This window comes from Nicotiana tomentosiformis, chromosome 10 (assembly GCF_000390325.3).
Source record: "Nicotiana tomentosiformis chromosome 10, ASM39032v3, whole genome shotgun sequence".
In the NCBI taxonomy this organism is placed as follows: Eukaryota; Viridiplantae; Streptophyta; class Magnoliopsida; order Solanales; family Solanaceae; genus Nicotiana; species Nicotiana tomentosiformis.
In genome coordinates this window covers 21,584,681-21,602,361 of record NC_090821.1, presented here as the reverse complement: position 1 = coordinate 21,602,361, position 17,681 = coordinate 21,584,681, and the positions used below count along the sequence as shown (strand labels likewise).

Sequence of the window (17,681 nt, the reverse complement as noted above, 5' to 3'; positions counted from 1 at the left end):
TTTTGGGTGGAGCCATGAATGTGAAATGAACGTTACAGATGTACGAGGCAGATATTTGGACGGTTATAGAATAAAAGTAATCAATTACTGGTCGTCGGTTATGTTTGAGATAGTCAAAGGATGCGAACGTTGCGAATGGAAACCGAAGCGAGAATTGCTCCTGTTTGTAGAACGATTACCTCCCGAGTTACCTGCAAAACTTATAACATGATGCACACAAATATATGGGGTTATTGTGTAATTTAAATATGATGCAAATTCCCTTTTGGACCATGAGGGTTGTCTTTGGATGTTTGAGGATAATGTCCTTGGACCATGACATCCTGGGCCATGAAGCATGTGATAAGGGATTCGCAGGCCATGAAATAGTTTCCTCGGGCCCAGAGGATGGTGCCTTTGGACTATGATGCCTTTGAATAATGATATGCAGCTTTGAGAGATCCTCCGGCCATGGCATGATGTCTTCTAGCTATGAGGATGATGCCCTCAGACTATGACACCTTCGGACAATGTGGCGATGTTTTGGCTCATGAAATGCAAAGATGCGGTAATATGGATCACTTGTCAAAGGAAACAGGTGATGCTCAGTCGTATGCGAGAACGATACGAGACAATGTTTAGTCTTGTATGAGATGAGGGCAGTCCTTAGCCCGATGCAAAGAGCGGAGACAATGCTTAGTCTCATGCAAAGTGAGGGCAGTGTTTAGCCTTATGCAAGGTGGAGACAATGTTTAGTCTCATGTGAAGAATGGAGACAGTGCTTAGTCTCATGCAAAGGAATGGAGACAGTGTTTAGTCTCATGAAAAGGAAAGGCAATGCTTAACCTTATGCGATAATGGAGGCAATGCTTAGCCTCATGCAAGTAATGGAGACAGTGTTTAGTTTCATGCAAAGGAATGGAGACAGTGTTTAGTCTCATGCAAAGGAAAGGCAATTCTTAACCTTATGCGATGATGGAGGCAATGCTTAGCCTCATGCAAGGAATGGAGACAACATTTAGTCTCATGCAATATGGAGGCAGTGCTTAGCCTCATGCAAAGAATGGAGACAGTGCTTAGTCTCGTGCAAGGAAAGGCAGTGCTTAGCCTTATGCAATAATGGAGGTAGTGCTTAGCCTCATGCAAGTTATGGAGACAATGCTTAGTCTCATGCAGAGAAAAGGCAGTGCTTAGCCTCATGCAAGAAAAGCAATGTATAACTGCGAGAGAGTAAAGCATTTCTTAGCTTGATGTGTTTGCGTTTGGTGATTCTTGTTGGTGTGAAGATAGTGATCTTGCTGTGTGTATGTATTTGTGGATGTTCCTGTTATGTTCATTGTGCCTGCGCCCAAAGAAAGATTGTGAGTTTTAGCGAGGGGGAAGGTTGGTTCGTGCTCTCGATTCCTTGCTTCGCTTTTACTCTTGTCTTGAGGTCCTGCTTGAGTCACCATGGGTAACGTCTGGGTGCCATAGAAAAACAATTTCGAAAAATATGGATGTATTTGACAAATTATTTGTAAAAATGTAGTTGTTTGAAATATGTGTTAATGCATGAGATCAAATAATTTTGATGAACTGATGTCTGTGATGCATTTTTGAGACATTGCAACCTCCTTGATTCGAAATTTTGAGGATCCTCCTCAAAATTCTGCCCCAGTTTAAATGCATACTTTTGGCGATACATTCCTTGGCGGTTCCAAACATGATGAGATCGGGAAAACTCGAGATCTTTCCCCAGTTTCTGACCATTGGGGGAATGAAGATTTTATTATGATGTGACCGAACCCACATGGCTGCCTACGTATCCCCTCTTAAACGGGAATCAGGTCAAGCATAGTTCAGTTACATCACATAGAAAGTGCAAACATAATCTTAAACATAGTATCTCTTGATTGCATCCGAATTGATGGGTTTTGGCCATATCTCCCCATCCATCTCTGCAAGTTTAAGTGCTCCTTCCTGTTAATAACCGGTGAACCATGTAAGGGCCTTGCCAGTTGGGTGAGAATTTCCCCTTTGCTTCATCCTGATGAGGGAAGATTCGCTTTAGTACCAATTGCCCCTGCGTGAATTGCCTCGACCTGACCTTTTTGTTGAAAGCTCTTGCCATTCTATTATGGTAGAGTTGACCGTGACATACTGCATTCATTTTTTTTCCATCAATGAGATCTAATTGTTCATACCGGTTCCATACCCATTCTGCATCGCTGAGCTCATCTTCTTGTATGATTCTTAAAGAAGGGATTTCCACTTCGACGGGGATAACGACTTGAGTACCGTAGACCAGTAGATAGGGGTTTGCCCCAGTTGAGGTATGAACTATGGTGCTATACCCGAGCAAACCAAACGGTAACTTCTCGTGCCATTGTTTGTAATTATCTACCATTTTCCTCAATATCTTCTTGATGTTCTTGTTGGCAGCCTCTACGGCTCCGTTCATTTACGGCCTCTATGTTGTAGAGTTCCGATGCTTGATCTCTAATATTTCACACATGGATTTCATCAAGTCGCTGTTGAGATTGGCAGCATTGTCAGTAATGATTGACTCATGTACTCCAAATCGACAAACGATGTGGTCCCGAGCAAAATCTGTTACAACCTTCTTAGTTACAACCTTATAGGATGCAACTTCAACCCATTTTGTAAAGTAGTCTATAGCCACCAGAATGAACCTATGTCCATTTGAAGTAGCAAGTTTGATTGGTTCGATGACATCCATACCCCAAGCGGAGAAGGGCCGGGGCGAACTTGTTGCATTAAGTTTGTTGGGTGGTACCCGTATCATGTCAGCATGTATCTGGCATTGGTGACACTTTTGAACATATTTGATGCAGTCCGTTTCTATTGTCATCCAGAAATACCCTACTCTTAATATGTTCTTGGCCAGAACGAAACCATTCATGCGAGGTCCGCAAGTTCCGGCATGTATTTCCTCGAGCAATCTAGATGCCTCCTTGGCATCGACGCATCGCAACAAACCTAAATCAGGAGTCCTTATATACAGTCTTCGAAGCATACACTTCTGAGTATGGGTAGCGTGCTCTGGATATTCTCCCTTTTCCAAGTATTCCTTGATGTCGTGGAACCACGGATTTCAATCAATCTCTTCTTCAACATGAGCACAATAAACTGGCTGCTTATGAATTCCTATTGGGATAGGATCGATGAAATTCTTATCTGGGTGTTGTATCATGGAAGACAAAGTGGCTAATGCATCTGCAAACTCATTCTGAATCCTTGGAACATGTTTGCACTCTATATTTGTGAACCTCCTGATCAGCTCTTGTACACAGTGCAAATATGGCAATATTTGGGTGTTCTTTTAGCCCCTTCTCTTAGAACCTGGTGCACCAACAAACCTGAATCTCTAATTACCAACAGCTCCTGAATGTTCATGTCAATGGCCAACCTGACTCCCAGGATGCAAGCCTCATATTCCACCAGATTGTTGGTGCACGGAAACCTAAGTTTTGTGGATACCAGATAGTGTTGGCCGGTTTCTGATACTAAGACAACTCCGATACCCACTCCTTTGAAGTTTGTTGCTCCGTCAAAGAACATCCTCCAACCATTGTACGCCTCGGTGATATCTCCTCCTACAAACGACACCTCCTCATTAGGAAAATACGTTTTCAATGGTTCGTATTCTCCATCTACGGGAATATTTGCCACGTGATCCGCCAAGGCTTGCCCTTTGACTGCCTTTTGAGTTACATAGACGATGTCGAACTCACTTAGCAATATTTGCCACTTTGCTAACTTACCTGTAGGCATGGGTTTCTGAAAGATGTATTTTAGCGGATCCATCCTTGATATGAGATATGTAGTGTATACACAGAAATAATGTCTCAGCTTCTGATCTATCCATGTCAAAGAACAACAAGTGCATTCCAACAAAGAGTACCGGGATTCATAAGGTGTGAACTTTTTGCTAAGATAATATATCGCCTCCTCTTTCCTTCCAGTTTCGTCATGTTGTCCTAGAACACAACCAAAAGCCACATCTAACATGGACAAATAAAGCAACAGAGGTCTTCCTAGTTCTGGTGGTACCAGCACGGGCGGTTTAGTTAAATACTCCTTGATTTTGTCGAAGGCTTGATGGCATTCTTCAGTCCAGCTCATTGCGGCATATTTACTCAGCATTCTGAAGATTGGCTCATATATCACGGTTGATTGTGCTATAAAGCGGATTATATAATTGAGGCGCCCTAGAAAACTCATCTCCTCTTTCTTATTTTTTGGCGGCGGCAAGTCTTGGATAGCTTTTATTTTTGACGGGTCTAACTCAATAACTCGGCGATTGATGATGAAACCTAACAACTTTCTAGGAGGGAATCCAAAGGCATATTTTGCAGGATTCAACTTCAAATTGTATTTCCGAAGCCGGTCAAAAAATTTCTTCAAATCTGCTATTTGATCTGAACTCCTTTTAGATTTGATGATAACACCATCCACGTACACATCTATTTCATTGTGTATCATGTCGTGGAAAATAGTCGTCATGGCCCTCTTGTAGGTGGCCCCAGCATTCCTCAAACCAAACGGCATCATTTTGTAATAATATATTCCCCACGGTGTGATAAAGGCGGTCTTTTCGGCATCCTCTTCATCCATCCAGATCTGATGGTTTCCTGCGAAGCAATCCACGAAGGATTGGAGTTCATGATTGGCGTAGCTATAAATTAGTATGTGTATGTTAGGCAGCGAAAAATCATCCTTAGGACTTGCCCTGTTCAGATCTCGGTAATTGACATATACTCTAACTTTTCCATCTTTCTTCAGAACTGGCACAATGTTGGCCAATCAGCTCGGGTATTCGACCACTCGGAGAACCTTGGATTTGATTTTCTTGGTGACTTCCTCTTTTATCTTCAAACTCATATCTGGCTTGAACTTTCTGATCTTCTGCTTTACTGGTGGATACATGGGATTGGTGGGTAGCTTGTGAACTACTATGGATGTGCTTAAACCAGTCATATTGTCGTAGGACCATGCAAAGATGTCCTCATTCTCCTTTAGGAATCGGATATACTCTTCTTTCTCTGACGGTGATAGATGAATGCTTATACACATTTCCTTAAGTTAACGGCCTCAATTTCCTCCAAATTATACTTAGATTTGTTTTCAAAGTTCTCTACTTCTGTGACGATTTCCTCAAGTACTGTATCATCTTCCAGATCCTCTGAATCAATGTCCTTATGTTGCGTTGTCTCATTACATGTCACAATCGTGAGTTCATCAGGATATGTAATAATTATACTGAAAAGAATGTAGAAAGATAATAATAAATATGAAAAGCAGTAATGCATTAATAAAACTTTAAAATGTCAACAAGTACAACTCGATGGCTCGAGTAATTATTTCAAAACAAAATACTGAAAAATGCCTTAAATGCTCAAAACTATTTGAAGATAATTCATGCTAATTTGCTAGGCTACCTACGAACTCGGCGAGCCCGGGATGGTGCAGCGGTCCAGTTCTTGAGAACAACTCCTTCTTTCATGGTTTGAATGGTAAGGTCTTCCTCCTCCTCCTCCGCCTCATCCTCATCAACAATTCCACTGCAATCCATGTCTTCTTCATCTAGAAACAACTTCCTCATGCCAGCCAGAACCTCATCTTTCTCAGATCCCCACATCATGTCAGCCTGATGGAATGTCTGGTGCAGAGGTGGTACAGGTTGTTCCAGTGGATAATAAGGAGCACGCCATGGTGGTGTCCAATACTGATATTCTTGCCATGTGTATTCATATCCGATTCCAAAAATCGTGCCATGGTACTGTGGTTGTACGGGTTTGGTGATCCCATGAAGCTTTTTGACGAGACCCTTGCTGATCCACCATCGGTCCTTTTCGATCGCGTTAACCCATTCAATGCGATTATATGTTTCTCCACCCATCTTCCTTTTGTTTTCGACGACTGAAACGATCTGTTTGGTGTAGATGGGGTTGCTCCCATCTCCATGGATGATCACCTCCTGATGATTCCACTCAAACTTCACAGCCTGGTACAGATTTGAAGCCACTACCCCTGCTATATATATCCATGGTCGTCCCAACAATAGATTGTAAGAAGTAGATATATCTAGCACTTGGAACTCGACATCAAACCAAGTCGGACCCATCTATAGATTGAGGTTGATTTCTCCAATAGTGGCTCTCTGAGATCCATCGAACGCCTTCACATTCATGCTTCCCATTCGTATCTCGTGCTGGCCCTTACCCGATCTCTTTAGAATGGTTAGTGGACATATGCTAAGACTCGAACCTCAATCTATCAAGATTCTGGCGATGAACTTATCTTCGAATTGCACCGTGATGTGCAATGCCTTGTTGTGACTCAGTCCTTCTGGTGGTAATTCATCTTCGTGGAAAGTGATTTTGTGGCTCTTCAATACCTGTCCGACCATGTTAGCCATATCTCCACTAGTGATGCCGGCGGGTACATAAGCTTCACTTAAAACATCTATCGAAGCATTCTTGTGCGTGTTTGCATTTTGCAGCAGTGATAAGATGGATATCTGAGCAGGAGTTTTGTTCAAGTGGTCAACAACATAGTACTCCCTTGCTTGTATCTTCCTCCAAAGATCATCAGTGCTAGTCTCGACAACAGGCGGCTTAGGTGCAGTTTCCTTACTCGTTCCTCCCAGATTCTCAGGTGTGTTAACTCTGCCAGTTCTAGTCATACCTTGCGCGGCACCTGTTTCTTCCATTTTGGCTTTTTCCTTTCTTCTTGCTTCTGTAACATAATCCCATGGGATGGCATCAGACTTGTAAGATGGTGTGTGAGCTACCATCACAGTGAAGGGTGTAGTTACCTCAACTTCAAATGGTGCCTGGGTTTGTACCACAACTGGCATGAGGGTGACCAGAGATGTTTTAGGGGCGTCTCCCTCTCGAATGAGTCCGATGGACCTTTCATGATCCCATTCCTCATCAGTTTATATCACATTCACTCCCTCACCTCTGTGATTCGGGAGAGGGTTGTTGCGAATATTTGGTGCAGCTTCTTTTTCTTGTATAACTTTAGTGTCGATAAATATCTGAATCTTGTCTTTCAACGTGAGGCATTCCTCAATGGTATGACCATTCATGCCTGAATGATAAGCACATATTTTGTTGGGGTTGATTAATTGGGAAGGATTCTCCACAACAACGGCAGGAATAGGGGAAACATAATCAGCGGCCTTCAGTCTCTCATACAGTCGGTCTATGGGTTCAGCAGTTGGGGTGTATTGTCTAGGAGGTCTGCGGTCAAAATTTGGACGTGGCTTCGGGTAGTTTTGGTGGGCGGGTGGAGGTGAATGGTAATATGCAGGTTGAGCATTGTAGGTATGGTAGTTCGCAGGGTATTAGTATTTCGGGGGTGAGGGTTGATATGTAGATGGAGGTGTTTGGTATGTGAGGGGAGACTTAGGGCCCTGGGCTACCATCACGGCACCCACTTCTTTCTTCTTTGAAATACTTCCTGATTGTAAAGCTTTATTCGTCGCCTGCAGTTCTTCGAAATTGGTTACCATCCCATTCTTAATTCCTTCTTCTATTCTTTCTCCTAGCTTGATGAAGTCGGAGAACTTGTGATTTTCAATAACCATCAACCTTTCGTAATACTGCGGGTCTTGAGCTCTGAGAAAGACTGTGTTCATTTATTCTTTTTCAAGTGCTGGCCTTACCTTTGCATCCTCTTATCTCCAAAAAGTTGCATACTCGCAGAAGGTTTCTGTCAGCTTCTTCTTGAGGTTTTGAATGTAGAAAACATCTGGCGTGTTTTCTGTGTTAAACCTGAATCTATCCATGAAATTGGATGCCATGCTCACCCAACTAACCCATTTCTTTGGATTTTGACTGATATACCAAGATAAAGCGTCTCATGTAAGGCTTCGCATGAACAGTTTCATGCGGATTTGTTCATTCTTGCCCACCCTTACAAGCTTGTCGCAGCATGTTCTCAGATGCACCTTCGGATCACCGGTACCATCGAACATTTTGAACTTGGGAGGTTTGTAACCCTCCTGCAGTTCCACATCCGGCGGAATACATAGGTCCTCATAGTTTAGACATTCAACACCTTTACCACCTTTAACACTCTGGACTCTCCATGTGAGCTTCTTGAGCTCCTCTACCATGTTTCTAATGATCAGGTCCTTTTCAGTCAATTCGGGTATTTATAGGGTTTGTTGCGAGGTATGGGGTAAGGTTTCTATATATATCGGGTTGCTTTGATGAATTCCCGGAACTTGGGTATATGGATGGTCGTTGGTCGAGTTTTATGGATCAGGAGTGGGTTGCGGTGCATTTTGAGGGGTGTGATAAGTAATGGTTTGCGGGTATTGAGTTGGATGATAGTGGTGTTGTTGAGAGGTCGACACTGGTGGCGGGCTAATGTTCTGGGGAGGTGTGGGATACTGGTGTGGTGCGGGAGAATTTGGTGGTAGATTCTGGTTTTGTGTGTTTCGTGGTGGTGTTTGGTTCTGGGTAGTCGGGTTTTGCTGGTTGATGTCGGGAACATTGAGAGTAAGGGAGAGGTTTGCCAGATTTGGACCTGCTCAAGCTCACCCTGTAGTTCCAGGATTTTATGCTCCAAAGGTAAGACCGGCTCATTCTGCCCCAGAGTACTTCTGCCATCTGAAGTTTCCACATTTTCTGTCACAGTAGCATTGTCTTTCCTGATACTTAAACCATCCGTCTTCCCGTTTCTCTTGCTTTTGCCTTTCGGGTCGCTAGGTGGAGGAGGAGGTGGAGGACCTCTGGATCAAGTGTGGTATGCTGATGATACAAGTATGCACGAACCAACCTTTGGGAATGGGAATAATCAAAAAAAGAAAAGAAAAAGCAAAAGGTAACCAAGTTAGTAAGGTGAAAATAAAAGAATGTTGGCAGTATTTAAACTTGTTTCACAAAGTCATGCAATAATTCGTGTCCTAATTTTGGGGACCTCATTGTGCCTGAGGTAGTCCTAAGCGACACATAGACTTGGAGAAAATTGATGCCAACTTTGCTTCATTTCATTAATGCGAAAATAGGCCAAAACAAACTTTCACTAAATCGACAATAATAATAATGTCACTAATGGCATCAAGCCTTATTACATCGAAATCTAAGCTAGAAACCAGTAAAGAATATTATCTCCTAATCTACTGGGTCCCTGAGAGACCTTCTCTATGCTTGGCTCTTTTGACCTCATCAATCAGGTTCACAGATTGCGCATATCCAACAGTAAGTAAGCTTTTGCCAAATTTCCTCCTTCATCGTCGTTCATGCCTTGACAGTCCGAGAATTTCTTTCCTATCTTCCCTTCTAGCTCCATCAGTCCTTGTTCCAAGTATTCCAATCTTTCTGTTGTTCAATAGATTATAAATAAAGGATCTAGTAGGAAGAGATTCATTAAAGCAGACTTTGAGCAAGCAGTTTCTACAAAAGGTCCCAGAAATCCAAGGCATGAATATGAACTCATAACAGGCAAAGGACACGACATTGAGGCTAACATGAGTATGACCAATCAAACAAAACCTAAGAAGGCCAGAAACTATTTGAGTCAAATACATAGAGTGAAAGTATACTACACATGTTGAAGCCTATCAAGTATGATATTATAGAAAATGGAACTGCGGAACGTCATTAAGACAATAGAACTACAGAAAGCATACAACAATACAACACTGGGAGTTCACAAATAATAAAGAAACTTAGGTCATGCTTGTTTATAAAAGTTCAAATAGTGCTGGCACATAGAATACACATACATGAATAAGTAGAGGAGTAATAATTAAGGCTGTAAAGAGTAGAGAATGTTAACTAGTTGCGAAGATAAACGAGCAAAAGTGTGAGTAACTTAGAATCTCAGCGATGACATCAAAGAAAGATAACAGTGAGAATCCAAGATCTTAGTGCGTCAGAGTTCACAGGAGATTCAGTGAGCCCCGAGTAGTGCTCGCACTAGGGAGGTTAATAGAGAAGATTCTAGTGGTCTTCGCTTTCAGCCGGCCACAATCAAGAGAGCAGAAATAATATAGAAGGTAAAAAGTGAGAGAATAATAATTGTTCTTAATCGATTAGAGTCTCTCCAAAGGGGAAATTGGAGAGGGGTTTATATAGTAAAAATCATCAACACATAAATAAGGAAATACAGTCAATCGAACATAAACAAGGAAAGAAGAACATGCAAAAATCAATTTAGAATCAGATTAGGAGAAGAAACCGAGTAAACCCTAGTTTGACTAGGATAAGAAATTGGTCGGAGACCTTGGTGAATCAGAACCTCATAGCCTTGCTATGAGCGTATACGGACGAAATATCGTCCAAATCTTGGAGAGTAAAGCCGATCTCCTTTGATTCAAAGACTGGTACTTGCCAAAAATGGGCAAGTACTAAGTAATTACACAAGAAATAGCGGTATAATCCGGAAAAGGTAAGTAAATCATGGTAAGAATCCATGGATGATTTGGATTCAGAGAAGATTTTGGGTGGCAGCTAGGGTTTCTCAGAGAAGAGGAGAGTAGAGGATTTAGGGGCGGCTGGAGTGTGAGAATGGAATTAGGGTTTAGGGTAAGGGGATATAAGGAAAGGGTCGAGTAAACGGGTCCCGACCGGGTCGAAACAAAGGTGTCGTTTGGTTTCGGCTAGGGCATATTGGGGGTTGGGCTCCTTCGTTCAGACCTTAATTGATCCGAAAATAAGGCATAATTTGGGCCAGATTTTGAAGTAGGGATTGAGGGGAAATAATTTTAATAAAATAGTTAAATAAAATATAAAAATGCTATTTATGCAATTTAATACTTTAAAACAATAGTTGAAGATTATTAAAATGTAAAAAAATTATTTTGACCTTAAATAAAATGACAAATATAATTTATTGTAAAATATAGGCTATTATTGCAAAATTACGTATTTGGCATAAAAAGTGAAAATGTAATTATATAAAATGAAGTACAATATTATAAAATAGATATGTGAATGCAAATAATAGATTTAGATGATTTAATCATCACAAAATAATTAAAGGGGTGAATTAATACATATTCAAGTAATTTAACTGCAAGAAAATCAATTTTAAATCTTTAAAAATTACAAAAGTTATAAAAATAGTTGTATAACTATTATAAATTGAGTAATGATGCAAAATGATATTTTGAAAGTATATATACTAATTGAAAAAATATGAGGGAAAAATTAGGTATCAACAAATACTACACTAATAATCAAAGCACAGACAAGTGTACCCCACCCCACACTTAAACAATACAATGTTCTTAGTGCACAACTAAAATAAAAAGCACAAGTATAAGGGGGTTAAGGGAACTCCCTATCACTCTAAGTCGAACATGTAGACCGTAGCATCCTTCACCTTATCCTTAGGACAAACACTATAAGGGTCAGGCAACCTCAACTCTCCATCAGTCTCCTCGCTCCCAGCTATGACCACGTCACCATCCTCAGTATCATCCTCATGGATAGAAGACTCTGGAGTATTCTTATCTTTCTCTAGCGGGACCCCAGCTGCATAGCATGCCCATTGAGCGGATGTAGCTCAAGTAACTATTGCCTCTCATCTTCTGTAGCAGGCCTACACCGATCCAAAGCAGAAGATCCATCATCCCATATAAATGCGCAAATATGCACTCATCCCGAGCATTGTGTTCAGGTGTAGTCAAAGTGCTCTGTCTATCCTCTTTGGGACCCTAAACTCTAGTAATATCAATCGGCCTCTTTGGAGCAGGCAACACTATGTCACAATCAGGATCCTCCTCAACTCCTTCTGAACGTAAATACTGAGTCAACACATTCCCATAAAACATCTCGGATAGCTTTTCAGTCCTCGTCAATGCCATCTCATATCTCATCAAATATCCCAAATTGATCGGTTGCCCAGTCATCAAGAAATAAATCAAGCACACGCGTGCTCTCACCACATTAGTGTAACGCTTACCGGGCAGAATCCTCATGCCAATCAACTTCAACCGCACCCGAGTGGGCCTCAAAAACAATCCATAGGAAGGCTATTATGTGCTATCTTCTTCTTATCACGAATCCAAATAGCGGCATAAATGATGCCACACATAGTGTGTCTAATGGCATGATAGTTAGGGTTGTTTATGAACTCGATCAATGGTGTAGCAGGAACATCAAGGACACCCAAAAACTTGCATAAGGCGCTAAGTGATCTATATCAATCAATCTTCCTCAGATGGGTACCAATTTCTCCTCATCTTAAACATCCCAATTGGCATAGAACTATCATATGAGGCTAACATTCGCCTCACCAGGATTGTCAAACAAAACTCCCATTCCATTTTATGAATTGTCTCCCAGATAGGCAAGTGTTTTCCTTTTTAACGCAGGCTCATCAATAGGCATCTCATAGATGTATTTGGCAGGCTTAAACTTTTTAAACCAATCCTTGCTATACTCTTTCAAAAACTTTAGCCCAAAGATTTGCTTCTTCTTTGCCAGAATTTTAGAGGGGCTAAAGCAGAAGCCTATTGCTTGCCTTAAGCCTGACTGCTAGACGCAGCCTCTGTGCAATTCCTCTTCTTAGGTGGCGGTTTTGAAGTTGACGTCTTTGATGAAGCTTTAGCTTTGGTAGCACCTTGGTTAGGATGCGCCATCTTTCTAAGTACCTGCAATCAAACACAAATTATCAGTCATAGAATCGAATCCATAAACCAAGAATGGGTCGAAACGAACCCACACTTAAAGTATAAGCGTATGACACATAAACATTTATAAGGTACTAGACTTCCCTTAGGCTAGTTTCAATCAACTGCATCAATATAAAGCCAAGCAACCAATCACCTAAGAAAGAATGCTCGTTTCGATAATATGCTCAACTTAACCAATTCATAAGCAGAGAGTCAGAGAGGCAAGTGAGTTTAATGCATTGACAGATATTGAATGACTCCACCAACTCCTATAAATCTTAGTCCACGCAGCAACAACATCATGCAATTCACATTACAGCATATTAAGTTCACAAAAACAGCTCCAAAATTAGTGCAACTCGGCAGCCCTTCAGTTCAACATACGCTACATACGACATTCGTGCAATATTGACCATAATGTAATTCAACAAATCATGAATCCGTTGAGCCACCCCATACTTAATTATCATGACCATACTCATAATAATACTTAAACAACTCAATCCCAGAGACTCGGGCTCCAATTGAGACTTGAATAGCCTTTGAGGCAATTCATTGAACACCTAGTGCGCATAAGTTGTTGTGCCCGTTTTCACGTGTGAGGGACTGCCCCACTCTCCCTATCCAGCGCGGGAGTTGTATTACGAGCACGTACATCAATCATCAACCATAACAAGTATGGGGTAGGGGATTATGGGATTCAATTGCATAACTTTCACCATTGTTGTACAACTACTTTGCATAGAAAAAGAACTAGGATACCAATATTATGAGAGCAAGAGGTAGAGAGACGAGTGAGTAGGAAGAGATTATTATCAAGGTTGGAGAAGAAGAAAGAGAGAAAATTACCTGGAGACAGAGACACTGAAGGAAGAAGCAGACGAGAACATGGGTTCTTTGTGCTTTTGCTTTGTTTTGTTTTAACATGATTTTGGTTTAAAGGGGCGCTTTTATGATACAAGAGATTGGGGTTTGTTTTAGGGGTGTTTAGTTGGCTTATTTCGGGGCTGGGTCGGGTGGGCTAAGGGTTAAGAGTAGAGTTTTAAAAAAACTTACATGGGCGGTGCATTGTTTATCGCACAACACTTCACTGTTGTTTTCCATGCAATGCGGGAACTACGACACCAAATTTGGTGCGACTGGCCATGCGGCGCACTGCATATAGCACCCAATTTTGGTGCATTATCAGGTGCGACACAATTCTTTTACATGAGCCCTTGCTCGTCAAACTTTTGCATTCTCCGTTTCTCCATAACTTCTTTGTTCTTCAAGCTCTTTTACCTTGCAAAATAGAAACATGAATGCACACTCTACTTGTTAAGAAAAATTAAAGCTAAAATCAAAATAGAACTACGTCTAAACTACAATTAACAACAAAAAACAAACTAAACAGTTGGGTTGCCTCCCAACAAGCTCCTTATTTAATGTCGTGGCACGACAATACCTTTTTTCAAGCATCCACTAAGTCCATCGAGGTCTTGTGACGTGCAATGTCACCACCCCAATAGTGTTTCACTCTTTTTCCATTTACCAAAAATGTACCACTTGAACTCGGATCACACAATTCCATCGCTACATGAGGTGTCACACTAACCACTTCAATAGGACCCGGTTATCTAGACTTAAGCTTTTCGGGGAAATGCTTCAACCTCGAATTGAAAAAGAGAACCTCTTGAGCTGGCTCAAACTCGTGATGTTGGATGTGCTTATCATGCCACCTCTTGATCTTTTGTTTATACGATTTGGAATTTTTGTACGCATGCAATCGAAACGCATCATTCTCATTGAGCTGCAACAACCTCTTCTCGTCGGCTAAGTCCATATCCATATTTTAGCTTTTTAATTTCCCAATAAGCCTTGTATTCAAGATCGACGGGCAAGTGGAACACCTTCCCATAAACCAACTTATACGGAGATGTTCCAATGGGGGTCTTATATGCAGTCGATAAGCCCATAATGCATCATCAAGATTTACGGCCTAGTCCTTCATGTTTCCACATACCGTTTTCTCCAGAATATGCTTCACCTCTCTGTTCGACACTTTCACTTGACCACTACTTTGGGGATGATAGGTGGTGGCAACCTTATGCTTAACTCCATATTTTGCTAGAACGTTGTTCAACAACTTGTTACAGAAGTGAGTTCTTCCATTACGCATCAAAACCCTTGGAGTCCCCAAACGTGTAAAAATGTGCCTTTTACAAAGTTTACCACTTGATTCCAATCTGGACAAGTGATCAGCCACTTGATTCTCTATTCCCTTTCGATCTCGGATCTCCAAGTCAAATTCTTGCAAAAGGAGAATCCAATGAATCAACTTCGGCTAAGTGATATTTGTAGACGATGACTTTGGTTCCCACTAGATAGGACCTGAAATTGTCAAACACCCACACTACTGCAAGCAACTCTTTTTCAGTAACAGTGTAGTTCATCTCGGTTAGATTTAGAGTTTTGCTCGCGTAATAAATGGAGTGAAAAATTTTATCCTTTTTTGACCCAAAACAGCTCCTATTGTGACGTCGCTCGCATCACACATCAACTCAAATGGATGCGCCTAGTCCAGGGCAATGATAAATGGTGCAGTCATCAATCTTTTCTTCAGCTCCTCAAATGCTTTCAGACAAGCATCATCAAATTAGAAGGGAATATTTTTATCAAGAAGCCTATACAGAGGAGATGAAATTTTAAAATTATTTAATGGACCGACGATAAAACCCCGCATGGCCCAAGAAACTAGGAATGCCCTTAACGGATGTTGGTGGGGGCAATGTTTCAATCGCCTAAACCTTTGCCTTGTCCACCTACAGACCATTTTTGGACACCTTGTGCCCTAAGACTGTACCTTCTCATTTCTCCCAATTTAGCACCAAGGTTGTCTCTTCATGCCTATCAAGCACTTTATCAAGGTTCATTAAACAATTATCAAAAGAATATCCAAATCGAGAAAAATCATCCAAGAATACCTCTACAAATCTTTCAACCACGTCAGTAAAAATAGCCATCATACACCTTTGAAAAGTCACACATGCATTGCAGAGACCAAAGGGCATTCTCTTGAACGCATATGTGCCATAGGAGCAGGTAAATATGGTCTTCTCTTGGTCCTCGAGGGCAATGGCAATCTGATTATACCCCGAATATCCATCTAGAAAATAATAGTATTCCTATCCAGCTAGTCTATCAAGCATTTGGTCAATAAAGGGGAGGGGGAAGTGGTCCTTGTGAGTGGCATTGTTTAATTTTCTATAATCTATGCAAATTCTCAACCCAATCACAGTTCTTGTGGGAATCAAGTCATTATGTTCATTAACTACCACAATCACCCCCCCATACTTAGGCACACATTGGAAGGGGCTTACCTATTTGCTATTACAGATTGGGAATACAGTACATGTATCAAGCCACTTGATCACTTCTTTTCTTACCACCTCTTTCATGGTTGTATTTAGGCAGCATTGGTGCTCTACACTTGGCTTGTATCTTTCCTCCATGAGAATTTTATGAATGCAGAAGGTCAGACTATTTCCTATAATGTCAAACATCGTCCACCTAATTGCTCACTTATGCTCACGCAACACTCTTAATAGCTTTTCTTCCTTAAATTTAGACAAGTTAGAGGAAATAATAACAAGTAGAGTGTCAGAACCACCAAAATAAACATAATGAAGGTAAGGGTTTAAGTTCCTATTTTTGAGCATCTTCAATCGACGGTTTGGGTGGAGGTCCACTTGGCCTATTTAGGGTTTCAAAGGGGATTACGCCCTGCATGTATAGACAGGATGCATCTAGTATATGTATCATCTCCTCAACCACGTCATCAATCTCCAAGCTATCGAACAACATAAGTGCTTTCTCTAGAGAATCATCTAGATATACACTTGAATCTATAAGATGCTCATCCACTTCCACAACAGATATCATTGAGAGCTCCTCATAATGGCGGGGGGGTTGAATTGCCTTGTAGACATTAAAACTGCTTCCTCGATGTCCACTTTCATAATCTTTTTTCCCTCTCTCACTTTAATAATTGCAACACCCATATCTAAGAGAGGTCGTCCCAATATGATTGGAACTTGTTCATCAGCCTCATAATCTAGGATAATGAAGTCCGTTGGGAAGATGAATTTCCAAATTTTCAGCAACACATCTTCAATCACTTCTTCATGGTAAGCGATGGATCTATCAGGTAATTGCAAGATCACAGTAATTGGTCTTGGAGCTCCCAAACCTAATTTCTTGAACCAGGACAAGGGCATCAGATTTATGCTCGCCCCCAAATCACAAAGATCACGATCTACATCAACATTGCCAATTCGTACATGAATGGTGAAGCTGCTAGGATCCTTAAGCTTTTGAGGAAGCTTGTTTTGGACCCTTGAAGTGCACTCCTCAGTAAGTGTGACTGTCTCGAATTCGGTCAATCTCCTCTTGTGAACCACTATATCTTTAATGTACTTAGCATATTTTGGAATTTCATGAAGTACATCCACCAATGGACTATTTAATTGAACCTGGCTCAACATAGAGGGAAATTTGTTAAACATGTGATCATCATTCTTCTTCTATAACCTTTGGGGGAAAGGTGGTGGTGGCCTTGCAGCACCCACTGGCTCTGAACTTGCATCATCTTTCTTTGACTCGTATGTTGCTTTAGGAATCAACTTCCCCTCAGGTATAGTCTTATCTCTTCTCTTCTTTGGCACTTCTTCTAATTCCATTCCGTTTCTAAGTGTGACTTCATCAATTTGAGGATTTTTTCTATATCACTGGGAAAAGCGCCCGCAGGCCTAGTATTTTGATTTGACGCTAACTGCCCAACTTGTCAAGATTCCTAAAATCGGTCATGAGTTTTTGATTGTTAAGCAACAACTTCTTCAACAGGTCATTCGCGCTTTCCTCTACTTGCTAGGGTGGCTTATGAGGTTGACTATAATTTCCTTGGGGCCTATACTGATTCTGAGTCGTTTGATTTCCACCCCAGGAGAAGTTAGGGTGATTCTTCCAATATGAGTTGTATGTGTTCCCATATTGCCCTACATAATAGATGGATTCAGGATTCATG

At 41.2% G+C, this 17,681-nt stretch overlaps 2 protein-coding genes across 2 annotated transcripts; both read right to left on the bottom strand.

The window, feature by feature from the left end:
• Positions 1–1,924: 1,924 nt before the first annotated feature.
• Positions 1,925–2,419, bottom strand: LOC138899862 (uncharacterized). The gene has a single exon (XM_070186559.1). The coding sequence runs from the start codon at positions 2,417–2,419 to the stop codon at positions 1,925–1,927; it is 495 nt and encodes a 164-aa protein (XP_070042660.1).
• Positions 2,420–16,536: 14,117 nt separating this feature from the next.
• Positions 16,537–17,337, bottom strand: LOC138899861 (uncharacterized). The gene is made up of 2 exons (XM_070186558.1): positions 17,227–17,337; positions 16,537–17,130 (listed from the first exon to the last, which is right to left on the bottom strand). The coding sequence occupies exons 1-2, from the start codon at positions 17,335–17,337 to the stop codon at positions 16,537–16,539; spliced, it is 705 nt and encodes a 234-aa protein (XP_070042659.1).
• Positions 17,338–17,681: the final 344 nt, after the last annotated feature.